Source organism: Sander vitreus, chromosome 14, assembly GCF_031162955.1.
Source record: "Sander vitreus isolate 19-12246 chromosome 14, sanVit1, whole genome shotgun sequence".
In the NCBI taxonomy this organism is placed as follows: domain Eukaryota; kingdom Metazoa; phylum Chordata; class Actinopteri; order Perciformes; family Percidae; genus Sander; species Sander vitreus.
In genome coordinates, this window is record NC_135868.1 from 11,062,620 (window position 1) to 11,088,407 (window position 25,788).

Here is a 25,788-nt window from a genome sequence, read left to right on the forward strand (position 1 = left end):
GGGCTGACTGTGGATGTGTCCCCGGGCCGGGGCTGTTGTCAGCTCTCATCCCGACTGAAGCCTTGCAGCGCCGGGAGAGTGAGGCAGACAGACAGGGGTGTGCTAGCTGGCTAAATTACCATTAGATTAGTCGTCTATCTGTACAGTTAACGTTACTGATGAATTCGTGGGTTAGCGCAGAGATGTTAACCGTGGCCAAAACAATCATACTAAAAATAACTGAGTGTGTTGAACGATGTCGTAATCTTATGTTATTACCCACCAAGAACTAGCTAACGTTAAAGACCAAGCATTAGCTACTTGTCAACCAGCACCTTTACAGTGGGCACCAAAGCACTTTTCCTCTTCGGTCCCCCTACAAGTTGGAAGCAAAATTGTCCATTACTGTTACCAAAACCATTATTCTTATGTCTCATTCGAACGAGTTAATGAACCACTGAAACGATTTTGGAAACATTATTTTAAGGTACAAAAATTTTTGGTGTTGGATCGATCAATAGCGAAATTAATCAATATCAATAAATAAGGTCTCTGTTGTATTACTGTGTTGCAAAGTGGCATGTAATCAATGACAAAACGATGCCATGTGGCAGAAAAAAAGTTGTATTACGTTGTCGTTTACTGAGACGGTTGAGTTTAGGAAATGTGACACGCGGGACACGAAGGAAACGTGATACGCGGGACACGATCCCTGGTCTCCTGGGTGAAAGTCCTGTGTTTTACCCATCCACCACCCCGACCAACTTCCCTACGTGGATTTTCGCCCTTTCATACTACTCGCTACGGCGTAAAATCACATGCAATCGCAAGGTAATGTAAGTTAATGGAGGCCAAACAGCGTTGATAAACACGCTTAAAAGCGAGTATGCGTCTTGATAACACGCCAATAATGGCAGACGAATTGGCGTGTCATACATACTCCACTTCATGAGATCAGTCTGATATCATGACAAAATGACCTCTCTTTATCGGCCATCTCTATGATATATTGGCACATACTAATATGTCTTTACACGTGTGACAATTTCCCAGGTTTAAATAAACATACAGATGTCCATATCTTTTATGTCTCTTTTGTCTGTACTACATTTCCTTGTGTTTTATTGCTCATCAAAACATCATCACCATTTTTTTTTTTCTAATCACTTCTCTATCTGACTCGAATTATTTTGAATTCTCCAGTTGCCAGCTATTGTGGAATAAGCATCAGAATTAACTATCTGCTCTCGGTAGAATTAGACTGAAGACTCTCAGCAGGTTGCTGATGCCTGATTGTAATCTTCAATGTCTCTCTTCCCCTAGATCTAAACACAGTTTCTCCGACTTGCTTTTAATTTCATCGTATTGTTGCTAAAAACGCTCCCTCTGCTCTGCTTTGCATCCTCTTAGTCAACCTTTCAAGTCAAACATTTCTCTCTTTCCAACCATTCCATCAGTACTACTGTACGAGCAATACTTTGCCTTTGTAAACTCGAAAAGGTTTGAGTAGCTCAAGTGCATGATCAAGTCCCATTCGGCATAAGCGTGGTTGCTCAGGCTGAAGCAAAGAGGTACTGTCGGGTACTAAAGCACCTGCTGAATAGTGTGAGAAGGAAGGCAATATGTGTACACGTGATGGAAGGACAGAGGAAGTAGCTAATGCTTTTCACCTTGAAAGGCTGCTGACGATCCACTCTCAAGCCACTCGTGAGCCTTCTGCTCTGCATCCCTACCTCTTCCTTTGCTTCCCTGCATTCACTTTTATCGAATTACAGGGATGCAGTCTCACCCTGCGCCACATTTAACTGGCTCTAATGCATCTCAGCGTGTGGTAGGATAGCTGTGTCATAGCCAGTGCGTTCCAGACAATTACCACCAACGAGGATGGCAAAAGGCCCAAATGGAGAGGAAACAAATACAGTAGGTGTGGAGAAGCACTCCTTTGGATGACTCATTAAACAACCAGGCTATCACAACCCGTGTGATTTCAGTTAACCTCAAAATGCCTTAATGATGTCACTTGTCTGTAGCCATCAATTTATTCCTCACAGGCTTGTAACTGGAAGAAGAGTAAGTGTAATCTGAAAGCACTAGATGAGGACAGACATTTTTGAGATGATAAAATCATCCCTCTTCAAGGGTGCTGGATCTAAAAATTATCATTTAAATATGATGTAGTCCTTTTGTAATTCAGTGTACTAAATATTCCTATTGATTAGCTGTGGCATTATGTTCGTCACTTCAGTCACCTCATTATCCCTGAAAACGATCTAATAACATACAACCTGCCAATGAGTGCAAATGACATTTGATATAACCAGCAGTTATCTTTATATATACAGTATTCAAGATGTCTCTCTTTTCTAAAGACAGAACAAAGCTTTCTAATGTCCCTGTCTTCACACAGTCTAAGAGCAGAGTACACAAAGGGTCTAATGTGATTAAACAAATGTGCCACTGCCGCCTGTGAGACAATAAAAAAAGCTCCTAACCCGGGTCATCACAGGTGAAAACAGTTTTTTTTTTAAGGGAATGATAGACATTTTGGAGAAGGCAAGGGGGCAAAGTTTTCAAAGCCGACTGCTAAAACATGCACCATATCCCAGCAAGGAGATTGGATTCTAACTACAGGCTCAGGGCAGCACCACCGGGGTCACTCCACAATCTGCACAGGTCAAAGCCAAGGCAGCGCTACAAGCTGGTTTGACGTTCTCCATTAACTCACCCTCTCTAACCCACCCAACACAAACCTGTGCTACTAAACAGGAAGAGGGAAAGCACACAGATGAAGAGAAAACAAAAAGAGAACTACAGGCAATCGTACAGAATCAAATGTCAAATTGTGTGTGAAAGAGAGAAATATTACATTAAAATATAGGGTTGCAATGAAGTCTTTAAAGTGAGTATGTCCAAACTAAAAATACCCAGAATTAATTTATTTAATTTGAATTAAGAATAAACTATACTATAACTATAGGCTTAAGACGATTGTCCGCAAAGTACAACATGTGTGGTAAGGATCATCTATACTGTTAAAACAGGCCTATGGAAAGAGGAATATACATGCTATTAAGTAAAAGTCTTGACATATACTAACAGCTGCTGTTTTCCCTTACATTCTGTGGTTTCAGCTACATATTTACCCAGCTTAAACATCTACATGTGGGCACTAGACCTGATGTAAAGCCTCCAGACTGCATACTGTTTGGAAACATGATCGCAAATAGAGCTTGTTTGGCTCTGGCTGTGCCCGGCTAGCATATGCAAAGCATATAGAGTGAGCTAGCTGCCACAAGCCACAGGTTTATTTAAAACTTCACCCCAACCTCAAATGCCTTTTCGAGGAGGAAAGAAGGAAGGTTGTTCAGGGTAGTTGAGTGCTCAAAACATCTGAAACAGCATTACAGCCTACAGAAATTCCGTGCTTACAAGCAGGAAAATAAAAGCCTACACATGCAGGCAAGGCTGGTATTGACTTGCTCTGCTTTGTGACGAGTGGGTAACAGAAAAGTGAATGTTAAACACTAGTGGCATCGTAAATGTCTTACAGCAGTGATATTGGCAGCTGCAATGTCATTACAATGTTTAAGTTTAGGCCTTAGAATGACAGTGCATGTATCCTGGCGTAAGTACAGGTGTAACTGTCTCACAAGCCCAGACTTCTCTCTATGCTTCATTTCATCCCCATTTTACCGCTTACAATAAGAGTTACTTTGTACTAACAACTGCCCACGATACAATAAATGTCATCTTAGCATTCACCTAAGCCTCGAAGTTATTCATTTTTAACGATATCGCAAAAACATACTGTATGACCTGCTGTAATTATATACTCAAATTAAAAAATGTTCCCCTCTACAAACCAGAACACTTCATCCTGACAATGGGACCTCACAGAAACAGCGTATTTGTGAGTGCTGTGATGTAGATTTGTGGTGCCTGCAACAATGATCACCTCTGTCGGAGACCCTGAGGGGGCTGTTGATAACCGCCAACAAAAACAACAAACCACGCCAGTGCAATTATGCATGTCCATTTTAACATAATATGGGAAGAACATGAGATGCGTGGGAGCTAGGGGTGACTGTTGTGAGTCCTGAGGGGGCGGGAGGTTTGAGTGTATATGTTTGTCTGTTAGAGAAAGAATGTGTGTGCGTAAGGTTGATGGAACAAGGGTGTCCATGTTGCATGCTTGTGTGACAAGAGAACAGGAGCCGGGATCTAAAGAACATGTTTAGGGTCCTTTTGAGACCGGTGCTTTGAGTTGACAGTATTGTTTGGGTTTGGGTCTGGGTGGGTATTTCAAAGGGCTGGCTGGGATAAAAGACAAGTCTCTAGAGCTTACAGTTGATACACATTTTCCATTTTAAGATTCCAACCTTTCATAGCCATCAACTTTGAGAGATTGCAGAGTGTATTGTTTTTCACACTAGACTACAGGCTGACTATATGGCAGATACTTTGCCCCTTTTGGGACAAGTAGTTCATACTGTTGTGGTAAAGTTTAAAATGAGTTTTAGGTTCTCTCTTGATTTGTTTGTGATTTATTAGACTTTGCTTTTGTTTTCTTTACTGAAATAACCTTCTCCAACTTTTTCCAGTGAAAAAAATGAGGCTGTTGCATGACAGCCTAATTACATTATGATGCGTTGGGTTTTTGCCAAAAAATTAAAGAATTCCAGTTGATTATTTAGTCCTTTGTAATAGTTTTGGTCATCATTTCTATCCTTTTTGATACTAGTGTATTCACCAAAGTATCAATAGATGTTAACTGACAGTTTTGGTTATACAATTTGCTTTCTCTGCCAAAAAGGCTTGCTTAAAACCTGTATGATAGTCTGACTGCTCATTTCTTGCCACGTCTGACATCTTTTTAGGGGATGTTGCCATGTTCCCCGACTCAAAATTAACTTGGTGAGTACAATTACTGATGGCAAAAACTATGGAAATAAAATCTGAGTTGTAGTAAACCAGAGTATTCTTTAAAAGCTGTATGGTCATTTATAAAAGCTTTATGATCCTTAAGGGCACATCAAATATTTCTTGTAGACCCCACGATGCATGAGCCTTAATAAGAAAATCTCTTAAATCCTGCAGTTGATTTCTCAGAGATACAATGTTTCTGATGGCAGTGGAGGGATAGAGGGAGGATGGCAGGCAGGATCAGTCAGTCAGGGTGACCTCATGTGTTTGGCACAGGGAATGCCGATCAGGTTTCCCTCTGTGCAGATTGCAGCTTGTTCACTCCACAGCCCCGGGACAAACCCCCCGAGGCAAGTGTGTATGTGTGTGTTTTTGTGGGAGAGGAGATAATTGCATATCTTTGTGCGTGCGTGCGTGCGTGCGTGCGTGCGTGAGAGTGAATGAGATAGAGGTAGAGAGATAAATTATATAAGATAAATTATTCAGAGGGAAAGCGAGAGAGAGGGCGAGAGAGAGACTGCAGGAGGGTGAGCTTTGTGTCAGTCCCCTCCAGTGAACTCAGTGAACTCAGTAGGGCTCCCACCCTTCCTCACATACAGACCCCCCTTCCTCAACGATAAACGTCCTGCTCTCTCATGTTTCCTCTCAGGCTGTTATGTATGCACATGAGAATGTGGGTCATTGTGTTTATTGGGGTTTCAAAAAGTGTGTGAAACTTCTCTTGTATGCCCTGAGTGTGCATGAGGAGTTTCTTTATACATTTGTAAAGAAAAATAAACTCTTACTTGTTGAATTCTGATGATATCAGTTAAAACATTTCAGATCATTTAAATGGATAAACATTAAGCTTAGCTGCAACATTAGAAATGGTAGTCTAGGGTTAAGATTTGATTAAGTTTTGTAAAATGTAGTATCAATAAAATCTATTAGAACATACAGGAACCACACCTCAGGGTTCTCTAGTAGCCTTGTCTGACCCGCTGTCAAACAATAGGCTAGGTAAGCAAACACTAATGGCAACTATCGCTATGGTAACAATACAGCACACTCTCCCAGCGATACTCTTAATAAAGCCTCAACAGGCTCAGATGCTTCCCATTTCACAAATCACTGTGGCAACTGGCACACCAGCAGAGAAACAGAGTACAATGCCAAAAACACACACAGACAGACACACATGGGTTAAACAGATGTGACATGCTAGTTAATGCTGCCACACATCAGCCGTGAGAGCCAAGCATCCTCCATAACCCTTGGGTGGGCAATGATGGAGCAGGGGCCGCCTGCTGTAGCTTCGGCTGGCTGTTTAACTGCTATCTAGAACTAAATAGATCAGCAGATCATCCTGCACTCTACAGAAAGTCTACCTAACTGGGGCACAGAGTTCCTAAACATTTTAGAGAGAGCGTGAGCGTCAACAGTCGTCTTAACGATTACACCGAGTCTGTGGCGGGGAACGTTGGCTCACCATTGCCAGTGTTTATCCAACATTCGCAGGAAGGCGGGGTAATGTCAGCTTAGTGATTAATTGCAGGCCGAAAGTGCTGAGGACACAGAATCTGCTCTGAATGGCGCCGACTGCAGCTCCTACAAGGGTTTATTGCTTTATCGGCTGAATCCTAATGTGACCCTATTCCCTCCACTGACGGTTCCAGTGGTGCTGGAGCATCCGGAAATATTCGGCAAGGTGCCTCCGTGGTTAATTGCCCGATGTAGTCTAAGTCCTCACTGTTGAGGAAAGTTTATACTGTATTTTCCATTGATAGCCTGAAAAATCCTAAAAAGCATTTAGGAAATAATTCAAATGGGGGCTTGATACAGCTCTCTATGGGTTGATATAAAGCTCCCTACAGCATGATTCCTCCCAATATGTTGGGAGAAACTAAACATATGGCGGTTACACAAGCATGCAGCTGTTGTTTTTTGGGGCTTGAGATAAATAATGGATAGAAGTCTTCCACAGGGTACTCGAGACAGCTAATGAGAGAAAGAAAGCAAACAGGGAATTGGTAACTAACTGTTTTTCAAAGCCACTGTTTTCTTACATTTTCACAAGAGCCCAAGGACAAAAATTACAGGAGGATAAAAACATCAGTATTCATCGACTGTAAAAGTAGTATGCTAACATTTGCATTTATTCAAAACTTGCACCAGTAATATTGTGCATATTTTAATGCAGGCACAAAGTAAGACCTGGCTTACTTAAATGCATGTGAAAGCATTGATTCCTGCGAGCATTTCCTTTCTCACACACACACACTCTCCATCCTACTCTTCCTCTCTCTAATGTGGGTGACCTTAATAATTTAAGGGGGGAAAGGCAGAGAAGATAGCATTTGCGTCAGTGCAGATTATACAGGGGGAAAGTAGTGTTCTGCATCAAACCCTCCAATAGGTTAGTCATTTTCAGGCATTCATCTGCTACCAACTGAACCCTCATCCTCTCTGTCTGTGCACAGGGGGTGTCTGTGAGGCAACATGATTAACTATTAAAAAGGGAGAGAACCGGCATCTTGTATGGAGACCACATATCATAATGACACTTTTTAATTCTGTTGCCAATGGCTGTTTATGTGCTACTAATTACTGGTGAAGAATAATAATCTCCTCCAATTGGACTATCACGCCGAGGGCTTTCATTTATCCTGGTTTGTGACTCTGCTGGCTCAGCTTGCTCTCTGCATCAGTGTCCTTGCAATTTAATTCATGCCGCCTACCTGTCCCACTCAGTGTTTTTCCATACTCTGACTAATGCACGCACTTTGGGGCCTCAGAAGCGGCTCGGGCAGTGGAAGGGTCTGCCAGATAAACCATTCAGCAAAATCTAAGAGGGTGGCTTGAGTCATTTAACTCAAATAAAGCCGGGAGAAAGGCCTGTTTGCTCTTGGTAATCCCCCACTTGCTCGACAAGGCATCGCAAGGTTCATCTGCAGCGCTAAATTGGTGCACGTATCCTTATTTGTATAGGAGCTCATTGTGGCTTGGTGAGAAGGGGAATCTGACAGGACTGGCAGCTATTCAAGCCCGCATGCCTATTTGCTTATCCTCATTCATGGCAGAATTGGCTTTTTCCGGAGCCATTTTTCAAGCTATGCGTGACATGGTATTTTCACTGAGCCTGCCACTACGAATGCAGCTGTGTAGAGTAAATATTGCAGACAGCCAGTAGATGTGTTTAGGAGAGGGGCGACCAGGGCCTCCTACACTAATCATAGTGGTAAGGCTACACTACCATTTACATGTCTGTGGCCGGTGTCTCCTCCGCTTTCCACGTCTGGGTATCTAGGTGAAAGACACCAGGTCATCGGTTTATGCAACCACAATGGAAATGAAATGAAATGCACATTCAATCAGTGAGATCTACAATAGCAACAGACTTTCTTTGTTTGACGTCATTAGCTAAATCAAAGACCACTGTGGAAAATGAGACTGCTGATCTTTCCATCTTTTTCTCTCCACAGGTGACTTTCCCAGTCTCGTTTGTAATGTTTGTAGTCTTGATTCTCTGCTGCTAAAAAAAAAAAGATCAAACTTCAAACTATACAATATAGTGCACTGCATATAGAAAAATGATACTCCCTTTTGCAGGACTTTCAAAACACTTTAATGAATCACACACTATCGCCTACATAGTAGACTGTTTAGATTATGAGCTCATCGCTATTAGCCGTTGTCAGTTCGCCATAATGTGTCTGGTTATGGGGCAGACCACAGACTAGGACTAAAACCCAATAATAAGATGAAACCAGAAGAGAATGACAACACTGTCAGTGGAGAGTGCCATTATGATCATCATGGGAAAATTGTCTTTCCAGCACTTTACACATACAAGGGATTCATTTGGTTAACATATTAAATTCATAACTACTGCTTGTGATGATAATGAGGCATTTACGTCTGATTAGGTATGAACATATAAAGCAGGCCTCAGCCTCCCTCAGATGCCCTCAGTAAAGAAGGTAAAAGGGCAATTCAGCTGCAGTAGGAGCCATGCAGAGATCTACTGGGGCGCTGCTCCTCAAAGTGTACGCAGCAGCCATTCGTTAAAAATGCAGGAGCAATTACCCCAGCTGAGTCTGAGTCAGTAAACGCTACCAAGTCGAGCTGCCGCTGCCTCCTTCACCTCCTCCTACCCTTCCACTGCCGCTATTGCTACACCGGCAACCTGAGCATTCTTCGCGTGAACCGGCACGCCAAAAGGTAGGGCAGCAGATGCAGCAGACACCGAAAGCTTCAGTTACTCGAGAACAACAAAAGCTCTTCTCTGCCTGTCTGTCTCTCACGAGGTACAGTTACTTCCCCCTCCCTCACCCTTCTCTGGCACGTGACTTGCAGCCTGACATCCTTCACCACCAGCTCAGTCTCCTCTTCGGCCCTTTATGCTCTTCTCTATCTTCCCCTCAAATGGGGCCAACAAAAATGACTATGTGCCTCCCTCTGAATTTCAGCTATGTGGTTCACATAGCATCCCTCTTAATTTGGGGATAGACAGGGGCTCACAGTTTAGTTTAGCATGCTGTGAAACATCAAAACCAAACATTGCAATCAAGAAATTACAATATACATGGAAACAAACAGACTTGCATTTCAAAAATATTCCCTATGTAGAACAGTGCTATTCTCATGAATGAAGACAAATCCAGACTAAGGCATTGAACCACACATCTAAAGGATTCAGCATTATACTTCTCTTTGCAGACATTATTCAGTAACTATTGAGCAGCAACAAGAGTCAACAGAACTTTCAAAAAGGTTTGTAATCCTTTTATCTCTTTTTCAACAAAGTATACGACTATATATTCCCTCAAATGTATTTCCTTTAGATGGAAAACATTATTTTGCCAAATACATGTTAGGGTAAGTTAAGATACGCCCCTTACACTTAGAATTTTATATTCACCATACTCACTCACAGAACAATTAGATTCACTTGGAATAGTAAAAAGGTTTTAGGTGTGTTTGACTTTTATTATATCCCATATGTTCCCCTGTATGTTAATATGGGCTGTATGTATTAAAGGGGTCTACACAGGAGGTGTCCCTCCAGCCTCTCAGTCATCCTGCACAGATGGCAGGACACCATGCCCAGCAGACAGCAGGGGCTCCCGGAAATAAGAGGCGCAAAAAGCGAATGAAGGATGGGAAAGGGTAATTACAAAGAGGGACAACATCAAAGAGAATTTAAAGATGAAGGGAAGCTTGGCAAAAATAGGAGCAAGGAAGAGTGGTTTGAGCAAAAGTGAGGGGGACACATAAACAGTCAAAGATGAAAAAAAAACAGACAAATTGTGAGACTGTACCCCACCGTCCTCAGAGGCAAAAGGGGAGACAGAAAATAGAGCGTGAAAACACCAGGCTAGGATTTGACAGGGCGACAGAAGAGTGACACAGCGGGCCAGAGGAGACAGCTCCAGGCAAATACTATGTTATAGAAAGAAACAAGAAAGAGGGGGGGAAAAAGCAGGTGTATTTGTAGAGTCCTGCCACGTTGGTTGGTTCGAAGGGCACATCATTTGTCTCATTTCATCTGGCTCTAAATCTAAAGCAGCATCTTGCCCATCTCTCGCTGTTGATTCTACATGCCTCTCTCTGTAGTAATACAAAAAACACACAAAAAATGTGTTTCATTTCAGTTCGTCACAAGGAAGAGCACCGCATCCTGGGATAAATAAATATTATGCACTTAAAAATGTTTGTAAATTCAAGCTATGCCTAATATGCACAAATACTAAGGACCACCTGTGGTTAAAACTTCACATCCGCAATTTATTTGATGCACAAATGATCCCAGTAAGGTTGTGTTTATGTGTGTGCGCCCACGGCAGTACTTTCGGAAGCTGGTGGGGAAAAAGTGTCTTAACCCAGGTTTTCCAGTTGAAGGAAACGTGCTCTGCTCATTCCACCAACGTCCTCCCCATATGCCCCATTTCAACAAAAAGGTATGAGTTCCTCTGTCCTGCAGCACAGGCTAGAGTCGCCTGTTATTTCCAGATGGTCCTGGGAAGGAGAGTTCAGAGACAAGATTCCCTGGGGCAAGAGCTCCACCACTAAGCACGTCCTTAAATATTTTAGACATTTATCTCAGACACTTTTTTTTTTTTCTACAGCAACCTCCAGTGAGTGAGCAGGTACTTAGTTCTGTATGTTGCTCAAGGACACTTCGATACAATGCGAGGCCAATGTAAAGAAGAAAAATGTGGCCTGGTTTTAGGACCTTCACTCTAACCACATGACATACCAAGTACACAGTCTCACACGCAGAGTATTTGTCTACAACTTATAACTTCATAAAGTACAAACTTATTGATAGACTTCTTTAGCACACATTTGCACGCAGGTACTTTATACACCATCTGTGCTCGTAAACCATGCCGTGCAATGTAAGCCCACACGTAACATTGTGGCTACATTTATAACCCTCTGTGTACTCCAAAATTAATATAGAACAGGTTCCTTCTCCCATCTTTAGAGATGCAGCCTACAGAAAATAAAAAGCTTGCCATTTATTTTTCCACTCTCCTTTGTACATCCCTCCTTTGCTCTTCTAAGAAAATGAATATCAGTGATGAGAGAGCACTCTGGTAAAGCAGCTGTAATGAGGGCCAAATCTCAGCACCCTGCTCTGTGGTGGCGTATGAGAGGCTGCGGGAAGCAATAATGCACACACAGCCTTAATGTATTGGTGTGCAGATAGGGCTGAGCTGTCAGTTGATAAATGAAAAGGGTTAAAAGTACCCCCTGCTGTAGTGTGTGTGTGTGTGTGTGTGTGTGTGTGTGTGTGTGTGTGTGTGTGTGTGTGTGCGTGCGTGCGTGCATGCATACATGTTTGTGCATGTACACATGCACCATAGCAAATAAATGGAGCTGTCTGCCCCATTGACTGACAGTTACACATGGAGGGATTGCACTGCTGGATAAAGCTGTAGGCACAGGCAGATAAAAAACAGCGGTATTAGTTGATTAATAATCAAAAGGTCTCCTTTCATGGTTTGACCATGTGAGGCGAAGGATTGGAAAAACATGAAAAAAAGGAAAGCAAGATAGAGCTCTTGCTAAAACGCCTGCCAGTTTGAGCTAGCTAAGGGAGAACACATGATGGGTTAAGATTTACAGCGAGGCGGGACAGTATTTTGTTTCAGGCAGTCAGTCGTGAGGCATGTATAAAGAATTGAGTGAGGGAAATGAGTTATACTATCCTTGTCTTAGTACTAATCAGAACATATCGTCCTGGGCTCAAAACAGGACAGGCTTTAGTAAATGTAATATAAGAAGTGCATTTTTTCAGCCCTAAAAGCCCTTGATAAACTCTTCAAAGCAGATCCACATCAGCAGAGACAGAGAGGACTAAGCTGCAAGCTAAGGTTTACGCCACTGATAACTGATTTGATGAAAGACTTTGGAAAGTGGTCCTTTTTCTCCGCCTTTGATTTCACTTGCTCTCCATGTCTATGTATATCTGTCCCTCCCTTGTTGTCTCTGTGCTTCTCTTTCTCCTCTATCGAGGCATTAAAGAAGGATTTAGATAGCTCTGTTGTTATTTCTGGAGCACAATGGATCACCCCGTCTAATGTAACCAAACCCTTTTCCTTGCTTTTAACTGGTCCCTCCCTACAACATCCACCCCTCCGCTCTCTGTCTCTCTTTCTCTTTCCCTCACATGCATACACCCCTTCCCTCCATCTCTTCCTCCAATTCTAAAGAATTAGACAGAGTGTAAATGGTGCCTATGGCAGGGGCAAACACAGGCACATATCCTCTCAAAGGGCTCCATTGACTGGTGTTTACTTTAGGCCAGGGACATTAGCCGCTGCTAAATCTACCTCAATCTGCCCCTCTCGGCTTCTCGAGTTCTGCATGTACTAGTCTGACTGTGACACAGACGCCTGCCTGCACCCAGATCACAACCACAGCACAAGTGTGTGTGCTTGTGTTTATACTTTTTCCAGTGCATCCTTGTGTGTCTGTTTGTTGTTTGTGTGTGTGTGAGATGGCTGACATTAGGCATGTAATGACCTAGCCTATCAGTGGTGTAAGAGCACAAGGGTACAGCAGTGTCAGGTAACTTGTGTGCATGCAGCGACAGTAAAGCCGACTACATTTCCCAACACAGGCAGAATGTACTGCAGGTTTTCAAGCCAAATTATCATTCATTTGAGAGTTCTTTTGAGAGTTGTGTGCGTAATAATGAAACGGAGGACTAAAAATGCTTGTCATTGAAAGAAAATTAGATACGATGCATGCCAAGACTAACGGGCACTTAGTGCACACATTTAGCTGAAATTCATATTCGTTCCTAAACACTATCATGAAATAACAATAATTTATCTGTGTGCTGTAATTGTTCTCGTGGGCCAGGGGAGGGGCCCGGCCAGAGCGAGGCGTTTTACTGTAATTTTCTCATTTATGATGCACATCTATTACCTATCATTAAAGTTGAATGCACGGGCAAGCTGTGAACAGCACTACACATCAAACTCACACGGAAAGACACAGGCTGAATAAAGGCAGAATTTTTGCAAATGACTCCACAGATTAATCAGCTTGGGAAAAGGCAGAAATACCCCCCCACCACCACCACACACCACACACACACACACACACACACACACCCACCCACCCATACCCATAACCTTGTATAAAAGTCACACACACACTGACATGCAAACGTGCACACACAGACAAACAAATCCTCTTTCAGGAATCAATAATTCCGCTAAAGAGAAGCACATGCTACGCTCCACTGCACTAATCAATAGAAAGCCAAATGTTATCTTTTCATCTCATTCTCTGACTTTCACATTCTAATCTGGGCTGACTAGCTCATGCTGGACAGCATCAGAGAACACTTAAATTAGAATATAATACAAATGCAGACGGGGAATGAAGGGACCCCAAATTCAGAAGGCGTCTCAGTTTACTCTGACAATGTTAGCTCCTATCTTTACAATATAGTCCTTATTTATAACTGGGCACAGATGTTCTATACATTTTTTATGCATAGAATCTCAGATATGCGTTATAAAATGGAGGCGAGAGAAGGAGAATGGCAACACTTTAGTATGAGTTACACCCCCTCCCCCTCCCGGTCCCTTCAAGATATTTATGCCCCCCGCCCACATCTCTTAGGAGAATGAGGCCATACCTTGAGAATGCAGCAACGAAGCTAAATAGAAAGACCTGTGTGATTTGAGAATGATGACTAAATCGGAGTGGAGTGTACGTGTGCAAAAAAAGGGGACTAGCAGTGAATGTGTGTGGATGTGTGTGCCAAAGTGACTAATGTGCGATTTTGTCGACTGTGTGGACTGAGCCTACAAGCCAAGGCCCCGGAATCGAGCTATCAATGGCCATTAATGAGAGTGCGAGGTAGTGCTCCACAGCCCTCTGGCCTCTCTGCCCGCCTCCCTTTCTCCTACTGATCCTGTCTATGGGTTTATCACATCAACCTACGAGGCCACTGGCTAAGTTAACCAACCATGAAAATGAATATGAATGTTGACGGCTGATTTATAAACAGAAATGTAAGCTTTTCTCCCTCCCACCCACACTATGGGTCTCGTTTGCATGACACAGGACCCTAGCGGCTCGCTCAAGGATCAATCGCTGACGGTAGCAAGATCGGATCTGCGCTGACCTTGGGAGTGAACTGCAGCATCGGCGAAGGAGGCAAGGGGCCCTGTTGCAACAGTGCAGGCACGCAGAAAGCAAGAGGAGGCAGGAAGAGAGGAAAAGAAAAGTGGAAGGGAGGGAGGGGGGAATGGAGGGGCAAGCCCTGATTGAGAGGCCCCCGAGATGAGCAACTCTGAGATATGAGAAGAGGGGAGGGAGGGGAGAGGGGGATGATGGAAGGAGTAGTGGAGGGGGGTGGCAGGGAGGGGGAAGCCATATGGCAGCAGCACAAATGTATTAAACTATAAATCAGGGTGAGAGCTAGTGGACTGCCAGGTGGGGCTGCAGGCAGGTCGTCCCTGCTGGAAGCGCACTGCTTCACAATCCAGCTCCACGTAAAACATAACTGGTATTTTGCTTTTTTGTGCTTTATAAATTTTGTTGATACATTCTTTTCACTAACTCATTTTCTTTCTGCCTTATTTCCTTGCTATACTGTAAATGGGGGAAATTTGCCACATTTTAACGTTAATTTGTGTGTGGTAATTTGAGTGTTTCGACACGGCTGTGGATAAAACAGCTGAGCCAATATCAAAACATTATTTTTCTTCGAAACCTTTCATAAAGGGAAACACTTTTAATTTAATAACTTTTGTTTTTTTGCTCAATCCTCCAGTGTTAAATAACGAGTTAGAAAAGTTTCCTTATCGAGATCAGGAAATATCTGATTACAGAATAAGTAAACCAGTTTAAAAATCTGTCAAATCAATCAATGGCAGCTCTCAATACTCGATACGTTTTGATACTCCATGCTAAGGGCACATTTGGGTCAAGTTTGATACACCACAGTATATATTCCTCCATGCATGCAATGGGAGATAAATATAAATATGTGAATTAAAAGAAAAGAAAAACATATATTTGTGATTTTTGTTTAAACAAACAATATCACATACATTAGTTACATTAGTAACCACATGAGACTTAACTATTGCACAAAGTCTAACTGCACACTCAGCCATCTTGGTGCATCACAGCGGCACAAGACAGAAATTAGTGTTACACATGTGGTAGAAAAACAAATAGAAATAGTAATCCTCAAAAGGCTTCCATTTTAATCCCTTGATGATGTCTGGGTAGAGTTCCCAGCCAGTGTCCTGGCAGTCATCAGCGCCCAGGCCTGGGCTTCCATCCCAGAGGCACTGATGCATACTACAGCTAGAGCAAACACGGGCAGCCTTCCTCATGCCTGCTCTCCGTCAGAATCATACCGACCATCACTGTAACAAAAGCAGGGTTCATAACCTGTTTGTCCCCTCTTTCTAAAGCACTACAATGAGACCTTTGTGCTGGTTAGTGAAATAGCAACTTTATAATTAAATGTTTTATTTGCCTCAATCAGAAAAGTGGCATCGAAGCCTTTAAACAAAGGCCTACATTCAGCTTGCCAATACTTAATTAGTAAATTAAATGTGGATCCTAATTCTCTCATTTGTTTTAAAAGCTGTCTGTTAGTTATTTTGATTAACAAAAGCCACAAAACCTAGTATGCGTGTTATTTAACACGTTACAATACACTGCACTGTATCACATCAAGATCTCATCAGTTTGCAGGTGAGGGATGGGTGGATGGATGGATGGATGGATGGATGGAGGTTACTGGACAGCTCCCAGTAACGGTCTGGTAGGCTGGACTAACTCAAGCCTTGATCCCTGATCTTTTACTCAGACACACAAACAGTCACACACATACACGCTGACATAGACATCCAAACTCCAACGAGGTATCTGCCATCTGAAACCATCACAGCCAAGGCCAGCTATCCATCAAATCCCATCTTCACTCAGGGATGAGAGGGGGATGAAGAGAGGGTGGTGGAAGAGAGGAGGTGAGGGGAGGAGGGGGGGGGGAGGGAGGGAAGGGAGGGAGGGTGGGTGGGAAGGCAGGACAGGAGTGTAGGAGTAGATGAGTAGGCTTGAGGAATGCAAGAACAGCAGAAGAGTGTCATACCTTGGTCTGGAGATAGTGGGGGTAGTAGTAGGTGTACTGAGGGTACATTGGCTGCTGCTCCAATCGCTTGCCCATGTAGCTGGAATCCTTAGCACTGAGGCAGGGAATGGTGACACAGGGGCGGAAGCTGCCAAGTAGCTAGCAATGGAATAGAGGCAGCGGAGGAGCTGTGCGATTCCTGTATGTGCTGTCCGCACCACTGTGTCGCTAGCCAGTTCTCCAGGGAGAAGACAGGTTCTGCGTGCCAGACAGCAGCTGGGAGAAGGTCTGCTTCTAATGGGGAAGCTCCTGACGAACTGGTCCAGAGCCTCAGTATCGGATATGGATGCTCACTCAGTCTCTCACTGCTGGATCAATGGAAATATTTCCACGAGAGCTAGAACCAAAAGCACTGTGTCCGTCAGTGACTGGTATCGGATAGTATCGAGCGTTAACGGTGAGGAAGAAGAGGAAAGTGAAGACGTGAAGAGGTGCAGGTGGCAGTAGCTCTGGCAGTCCTGTGAATGTTGGAAAATGGGAGAAGGAAGAAGAGGAGGACAGGAGGAGGAAAGGGATGGCAAGGAAAACGGGAGAGGACGTATAGGTTCACTTCTCTATTTGAGCTGTTTCACTCCAGTCTTTCGCGTGGGCTTTAATCTGCCTCTCTCTCAGACACACTGTGAATCAGACTCTCTCTCACTGCCCCTCTCTCTCTCTGTCCCTCTCTTACATACACACTCTCTCTCTCTCTCTCTCTCTCTCTCTCTCTCTCTCTCTCTCCTCTGTAGTCTGATCCGACGGTGGCTGCGTGCTGTCCTGTTTGACAGAGGGTAGATATCCTCAGCACCGGTTGCCGACAGATGCACTTTGTGCACGGAGCAGAATCACAACACGAGAGCACAGACACAGAAAGCAATCTCAGTCTGTAGCGGTCGATCCAGCAGGAGGGAAGATAACGCAGAGAAATGACCCCAGTTTCTAAATGAGGTGACACAAACGTGTATTAAAAAATCCACCGGTTGGTAAGTCAATCCACCGGGTTCCAGATAGAAGACGAGTGGGGGGAAAAACACAGTGACTGTGTCCCAGGTGCCCAGTAGAGAACGAGTCCCTCGTCTGCGATCCTCCCTCTTCCTGCACTTGTAAAATGTGTTCCTTATTTCGTCCTTGGCTCTCTCACTCTTCTAAGCAGCCTGCCTCGTTCTCTTTCTCTCTGTCACAGTTTCTCTCTCTCTCTCTCTCTCTCTCTCTCTCTCTCTCTCTCTCTCTCTCTCTCGTGTGCGCTCTCTCTCTCACTCAGTCTCTCTCTCTCTCTCCGTCTCCTCCACACTGACAGGGCGGTAAAGGGGGCTCGACCGAGGCTGCGAGCAGAACAGACTTCCTCCTCCTTCTCCAGCCCAGCCAGTAGGAGGGTCTTTAGCAGCTCTGTGCGAGAGTGGGATCCAGACACAGACCAGCGGGCTGCAACGTTTCCACAACACGGGAGAAAGCAGGGAAGAGGAGTGGAAACGAGAGGGGGATGGCGTCAGCGCGAGCTGTCGATTCCCCCTACTGGCTGCATGCGGAGCTACCGCCTGGAACACACTGTGTTCTCAAACAAACACTTTCTCTTAACAAACTAGGATGATTTAATCTCAATACCAGTAAAGTTGGATAAACTACTTTCAATGTTAAAATTTTTAGAACCTGATAGTAGATATATATTTTAAGGCCAATGCCTACTTGACTGGGGACCATGTTCTTATACTTTTCTATCACCCTCTTGTACCTTCTTTTTGTACACAAGTGCTTTAATCAATCATATGTATTAGATATGCAAAAGCTATATTTTGTATGTGTAGTTTCGTGTAAAAGCATGAATTAGATCAAAACAAAAATATCATTACGTTTTGGTGTAAAACTAGTAATATGTCTTTCCCTACAGGGTCAACAAAGAGGAAGTGCAGAGGGCCACTTTTAAGAGCTATAATCACAAACTCTACATGTAGAGCCAGTGAACAATCCCCTAGCATTGACGGAGCCGCTTCCTGTGTAACATCAAAAGATGACATTGTATGAATCCTCTTTCAATTGACTGTGACCATGACCAAAAACATCACAAAAATGTCCTGCCCGTGATTGCCTGATCGCAATAAACCTCAGCTAAACTCATACTTACACAAAGATCAAAAACATGCATGGAAAAACGAAACACTCAGAGAGTCCCACTCCTTTCTTTCATCTCTCACACACACACACACACACACACACACACACACACACATATGTATGAATAGGAACTATCCTCAAGTCCTTGTGGGTATCTCAGTAACTCTGAGGCCACAAGTTAAGGAGCCTCATTTTTCACTAAATTAGCAAATAAACTTGGTTTTAATTTAAATCATCTGACATAAGTCCTGTAAGAAAAACACACACAGCCAAAAATACACCATAAAAATGACTGGAAACAAAAAATGTTTTGGCAATTTCCACACCTGAAAATAGAACTCTGACTTTGATTAGTTTAGTTTTGTATTTCATCTGTTACACTTGAGAGCATTACACAAAAACGGCTGATATGTCTCCTCAAAAATTAATAACCCAATTACATACTTCTAGTGTATCAGGATGAGTGAGTTCAGCTGCAGAAAATACACTCTTTACCTCTTAGTATATTGATAATTATTTTTGTTGCATCAATATGTATGGCACTGTAAACGCTGTCATACTGCAATGATTATTTGATGAATTAATTAATTGAAAGGAAATGAATCAATTATAATTTTGAAAGTTTTGCAATATAGATTATTTTCAAGCATGAGAATTTGTTTTCGCAATGTAGAGACACAATGTAGTACAAATGCCACATACTTTATGAGAGCTATGTGTCTAAAAGGGCCCAGTACATTTGGACAGACCCAATCAATACCAGCAGAAGAATCCCAGGGACCAAAACAAAGCTCGGAGGGAAAGGGCAGCCTTTTACAGATATAGAGAGGAAAATATAATTATCAGATAGACCATCTGTAGGAAAGAGATGAGTCCGATATTGATTGCGGATTACCAGATTAACAGCCTCTGGATCAACTCGACACAAACTCTTAGCATCTGGGGAAAGGCAGAGAGTAGAGAACAAAGACAGTAAGACGGACAAAGGGCCAACGAAGAGAGGAATAGAAAGAGAGACACTGGGAGAAAATAAGATAAGACACATTGGGAGACAGAACCTGAAGGAGGCACAGAGGAAGCAAAGATTAATTTGTCTTCATAACATGTGTGTCCACTGAGCGGCTACGTAAATAATCTCTGTATTTCATATATATATATATATATATACACATTAAAAATACCGAGGTTAAAGGAGTAGAACGGAGTAAAAGGTCAGTTAAAAGCCATTTTCACCCAGATTTTGTCCACATGGGACCAAAATTCATGTTTTCTGCTGCAAATGATGCCTCTACCAATAGAAAGTGAAGACTACTATGGAGGAAAAAATGGAAATGAGTGCATCAACTGTATGTGTTTGCACTGTGTTGTGTTAAAAGTGTGATTATCACACAGATTTTTTAATTACATTTTTCTTTTCTTCTAAAGTGTGATAATTTAATGCTTTCCCTTGTCATATATGATAGTCAACTAAATGGCTTTGTGTTTTGGTTTATTGGTAAAAATTTCAACATTCAGACAAACGATTAATTAAATAAGAGAGAAAATATTTGGCAGATAAACCAAAAATGAATATAAATGTTAGTTGCAGCCCTAATCCAATCCCATATTCGTAATAAAATAAATTAAAAAAAATATATATATATTTTTTTTAAATATGGACACTTTGCTACTATTTCTTAGTTCATTTAACTTAGTGGACACAGAATGGAAACAGGAGAGTACCATTACACAGACAGTGGTCAGATAAACCATTAATATTCATTGATCCAACCATTAAGAATTAAAAGCCGGGAATTGAGACTTGACTCTTGAAACTAAAGAACTTGACCTGTGGCCCTACGGACAATAATAGAAACTACCTTGAGAGCCGGCTGACGTGAACTTTCAGCCTCTACCCATGAGTTGGCAAAGGTTAGTTTATAGAAGCAATTTCAAGCGATGTGACTGGAGAGCAGCAACGCACACTGTGTGTAAATAAATGACGGCACTTTGGTCTCATTCTGTGGAAGCAGACTGGGAAGGGTGTGTTTTGTGGAAGCGCTCTGGTCTGAATCAGTGGGACTGATGTCACAGAGAGGTGATTTGCAGCCAAACATTTCATGGAAAGAGAGAGTATCTCTCTGTTCTTGTGTTATTAATACTGATGGAACATCTACTCAGAACATATAGAAAAGGCTCACCATTTTAAAATGTTAAAGTTTCACCGCAAAACATTCCGATTTTTTTTAAAGGAGTACATGCAGAGAAGCAGGTTTGAAAAGTGTTTCCCACACGGATTTGTATTTGTTTCAACCTATTTGTAGACTATTGCAGTGGTGGAATGTAACTAAGTACATTTACTCAAGTACTGTACTTAAGTACAAATGTGAGGTGTATGTACTTTACTTGAGTCTTTTCTTTTCATGCCACTTTCTACTTCTACTCCACTACATTTCAGAGGGAAATATTGTACTTTGTACTCCACTACATTAATCCAACAGTTTTAGTTGCTAGTTACTTTACAAATTAAGATTTTGGCACATAAAAACACATGTAGTTTATAAAATCTGATGTTTTATTGTAAATTAAACTACCCAACAATATTTCGGCCTACAAGTCCGTCTTAAATTATCCGATTAAACACTTAGTTTACTGCATAACCGTTTTGATCGTTTACAAGTTCTAAAATCTAAGGATTTTCTACATTACGTACTTTTAATAATTTAAGTATATTTTCCTGATGGTACTTGAATACTTTTACTTAAGTAACTTTTTCAATGCATTACTTTACTTGTAACAGATTATTTTTCCAGTGTGGTAGTAGTACTTTTACTTAAGTAAAGGATCTGAATACTTCCTTCCACTACTGCACTATTGTACACTGGGGTTTGCCACCCAGAACAACACACTGCCAGACAGTTCACATTCAGTGTTCTTCCCAGTGAAGGAGAACTGATCTAATTTACAAGCCGATTTGTCAGGCTAAAGCTCAAACTGTGCCTCTCTGCCATTTTAAATATTTAAAAAACTACACTAAGAAGTATATGCAAATACTTTGCAGCCGGGTGTGTCATACATTTTCATAAAACAAAGCCAAAGCCATCTGCTGCTCCTCTGCTCTGAGGTCTTTCTTTGGTGCTTGTTCATTCACTTTATAAATAGACAGCATGAGTGAGTCATTTACAGGACTTTAAAATAGAGAAAGAGGAAGACAGATGAGGGTGTACCATGCCCCTGAAGGTGTTAAGTAGGTACAATCCAACTCTAAAAGAATCTAGTAAAAGAAGACAACAGTGTAGCCTCTGATCAGTTCAAGAGACATTTTTTGGTTTTTTTGTTGTTGTTTTTTCAGTCGAATTCTTCCTTGGTAAATTTGCACAGCAGTAAAAGCAAGTTTTTTTCTGAGATATTTCAATTATACTAACGTCCATGGCGATGTTAGTGTCCTGAAGAGCTGCCCTTTTGTTCATTGACTGCTCTGACAACACCAGTTAATGTCTTGAATCTCTATTAAAAAGTGAGAACGAATGAGAGAAGAGGGATGAAGACAGTTTAAATTCAAAAACATAAACAAGCTGAGCGATAAGATGTCTTCTAAACACAAAAAGAGTTAACTACAAAATGTTCCAATGAAAAAGGAATTCCTAGAAAGTCCACAATGACTTTGCCCTACTGCCCAACCCCTTCCCAAAGGAGACGACTGGACTTCTTCAAGCTGCTGCAGAAACCAAGAGGCTTTGTTTCCTGTGGTTTGTTGGACAATCCCGTCATGGGTGTTTCCCAGAAATGACCAGATGCGTGGAATTTGAGGGAATGCTGGCCAAGCGCCAGGGGAGGAGTGGTGGGAGAGAAGGAGGGCTAGAAGAATGGAGGTAAGGGGGAGAGGAGGGAAGGGGAACTGGGGAACAGCAGGGCCTGGTATTCCTGTAAAAACCCTGTTGCCTTTGGCAGTGGTTCTACTGGGAGATACCCAAGCACAAGAAGATCATCTTACATGTTTTATGCAAACCTACTGATGAAGCATGACTAACCAGCTTCCCCGGGGCATTTTGTTTGAAAGATGTCCAACTATGACAGAGCATCTTAGAATGTGCTTGTGTTATGGATAACAGCAGATATCCTCTGATTATAGTTTACAATAATGTGAGAAAATTACTGAATGTTGATGATCACTCCAATTAGGAACAGACTGATAAACAGATGTTGCTTGAATGCCAGTGCTTGTTATACCACAGAAGATCACTTGGTACAGTTGACGAAGTTGATATGAAACTGTAGTATTGCTATAAACAGAATTAAAGCAAAATCTAATTTAGCTAAATGTGAAGGTATGCTAAGACACATCAATGCCAGATCGAGATCAAGTGTTTCAAAAAAAGATAATTTAATTACTTCAAATATCCAAGTGTATGAGGTCTACAACAAAACTAAAACAGTTTTACTACAATTGAAAAGAAAAAAAGCCCAAACCACAGAAAGAAAAAGAGGGTGGATGACCTCTGAAGTGGTTCAAGAAGTCTGCATGAGTTTCAATTTGTCTTCATACTGTTTCTTGCAGTTCATTCCCATGGCGTGATAACTTATTTGATTATGTGATTAACAAGATCTGAAATCAGCAAGCCAATTAGATTATATTCATATCGTCACAAAGACAAATTACTTGCGCAAAAAAAAAAAAAAAAAAAGCATTTTGAATATAAATCATAGTGTCTCCAATCAGGAAAATGAGCTGAAAATAAAGATTAATTTCTGTGTTTGTGTTTGTCAAGCTTAGCTAACAATAGCTTAACCAAGAACAGCAAGTTAATACAAGAAGTAAACTGAACTTTCTAAAAAACACCCCCCATTTCTAACCTCGTGAAGATGTTAACATTATGTGTGTAGGTTCACCACATCTCCGACACATGCAATTCCTTAATACATTCTTATCAGTGCACTTACAGATGACAGCCTGAAGTAATTCAACACATTCGCCCTCTGAGAGTATAATTTTCCACAGCGCAAAGAGCAGAACGATATAGTCAAGATATGATTGCAGAGAGCTTCTCTTTATTTGTATTTCTTTATATATGATGGCCTCATCACCTGGTTTTGGCTGTTTATCTAATACTCCTACACATTACGATGTAAAAAGGGTGGACTGATTCCAGACCACTGGCCCTGCACTGAGACTTTTGATAAACACCAGGCAGATTTCCAGTGAGTCATTAGCTTCTATCACAACACAGAGGAAAGTAATGCAGGCCTAATGGGGAGGAAATATGAGACCAGACGTGCATATGAGTAAAAATGACTCACAGCAAACCTTACTACACCCAGCATGAAACGGGCAATGTCCTAAAAGAGTAAATTGCATACACTTACTGTTCTTGATCTCTATTCCAAATGTGTAATGTGCAAGTCATGCGCAAACCGATTCATTTTTCCTGATTAACATGATTCTGAAAAAAGATCAGAGTTAGAGGTTGACCGAGGCAGGCGCATCTGCGGGCAGCCTAGTGTTAAAAACATGAATAGGCGACATTTTTTACAGCGCACCCAGACCAGCTGCCTCCAGCCCCTCCCCTCTTGCCTTGTGTATCGCGCAGTCACTTCAGGCTCAGACGCTACCGTTAGTAGTAGCATGTTGCCGGTGTTCTTGCCTTGGGATTAACTGTACTAATAAAACCGTACAAAACACCGCGGCCACACCGCTGTGGAAGCTCCCCGAATGTCATTTATCAAAGTCTGGTTGTTACCCTTGTCCGTGGCAGTCTCATCCACTCCTATAACAGAGCTAACTGGAGCTAAGCGCTAACGGAGCTAACCGCTAACGGAGCTAATCGTTGCTAACAGAGCCTTCAGTTCTCTGTACCTGTATCCATTAACTGCATCTATGGACTCGAGCACAAATAAAACCCTTACATTTTATTAAATTGGCTGGACGAGTTTTAAATTACAACTAAGAGTTGTTTGAATGACAAATCTGCTCAGATAAGATCCTAATGAGTGCAACAGGACATTTCAACAAATGAACAATGATCTAACAAACAAGGTGAACAAGAATTGACTTTAGAGAGCCCTAGTCTTATGTGATTCAACAGGAGTTAGGAGGAAATAGTGTTGAGATTAATAATATGTCACTTTCTGTGACGCTTGCAGATTTGTATTCTCAGAAGTTTAATAAATGCTGCTAAGTGCACTAAACTTTATTTTTTCATTGAAAAGTTTATTTGACAAAGTTAATTTTCTTCTTACCTGCTTCGTTTAATATATTTTTCATACATTATTTAGACAATATACAGTATGGTTTTACATTATAAATTTTTAATTGAAGTATACAAGTGTAGACTGGTGAAGTGTTCAATATATGTTTTTGTTGAGAAATTCTGTGTATATTAGTGTTACATTTTATCTTTCAAATAGAGGTTTAAAAACAAGCACATATCGGCCAAAATAAATCGGCAGCATTTATCGGCCATCGGCTGACCCTGATTTCTAAAGATCGGCATCGGCCAGAGAAAACCCATATCGGTCGACCTCCAATCAGAGTTGTTACAAATGATTTTGTCCTGGGAAAAGAAGCCCACAGCCAGAGTGGACTTTAAATGTGTGTGTATGTGAGTGTGCAAGTGTATTTTGCTTGTGCTTTAGTGTTCATGAAACTTCATTCAAAGTCAGGTGGTCTACAGCTGTGGCAGTTCCAGGTCTGTTTTTTCTCTATGTGGAAAAAAAATAAAAAGTAAAGCAAAACGTCTCTGAGGAAACTCAAGAGATCACAGGAGGGTCAAGGTTATTCTGACACCAAAGGTGAAAACACTTCAGTGGAGCTCAGAGATCAGACTTCCTGTGTGGCTTCAATGCTAACCCTAATATAACATATAAACGGCAACCTAGAGGCCGGCCATGTCCTTCTATGAACCAGCTCGACTCCCACTGCCAGGGACGTCGCTGCGGATGAGGAAGAGATGATGCCAAGAAAATCTCTGCATAATAAGGAATTAAGTGCTGCACAGGCAGATAGAGTTTGAGTTTAAACAAGAGATATTTTCCATGTGGATGTGCAAAGCCAAAATATTCAAAATCCACATTGTTTAGAATATGAAAAAGGCAGCGACCCCACAGAGAAAGGCAAAAATGACTCACATTGCAGAGGGATGGAAAGAGGCCCATCAAAGCTT

General features: G+C 42.0%; 1 protein-coding gene across 7 annotated transcripts in view; it reads right to left on the reverse strand.

The window, feature by feature from the left end:
* Nucleotides 1–25,788, reverse strand: part of rbms3 (RNA binding motif, single stranded interacting protein) — a 285,669-nt gene that overhangs the window by 171,781 nt on the left and 88,100 nt on the right. The window contains exon 1 of one of the 7 annotated variants that reach the window (XM_078266938.1): nt 16,523–17,947. The exons of 5 other annotated variants lie outside the window; for them this stretch is intronic. In XM_078266938.1, coding sequence (XP_078123064.1) covers nt 16,523–16,597 — 75 coding nt within the window. In that variant the 5' untranslated portion in view covers nt 16,598–17,947. Of the gene's footprint in view, nt 1–16,522; nt 17,948–25,788 lie in introns of those variants that run through there. One more of the 7 variants, XM_078266939.1, reaches the window with a different exon arrangement.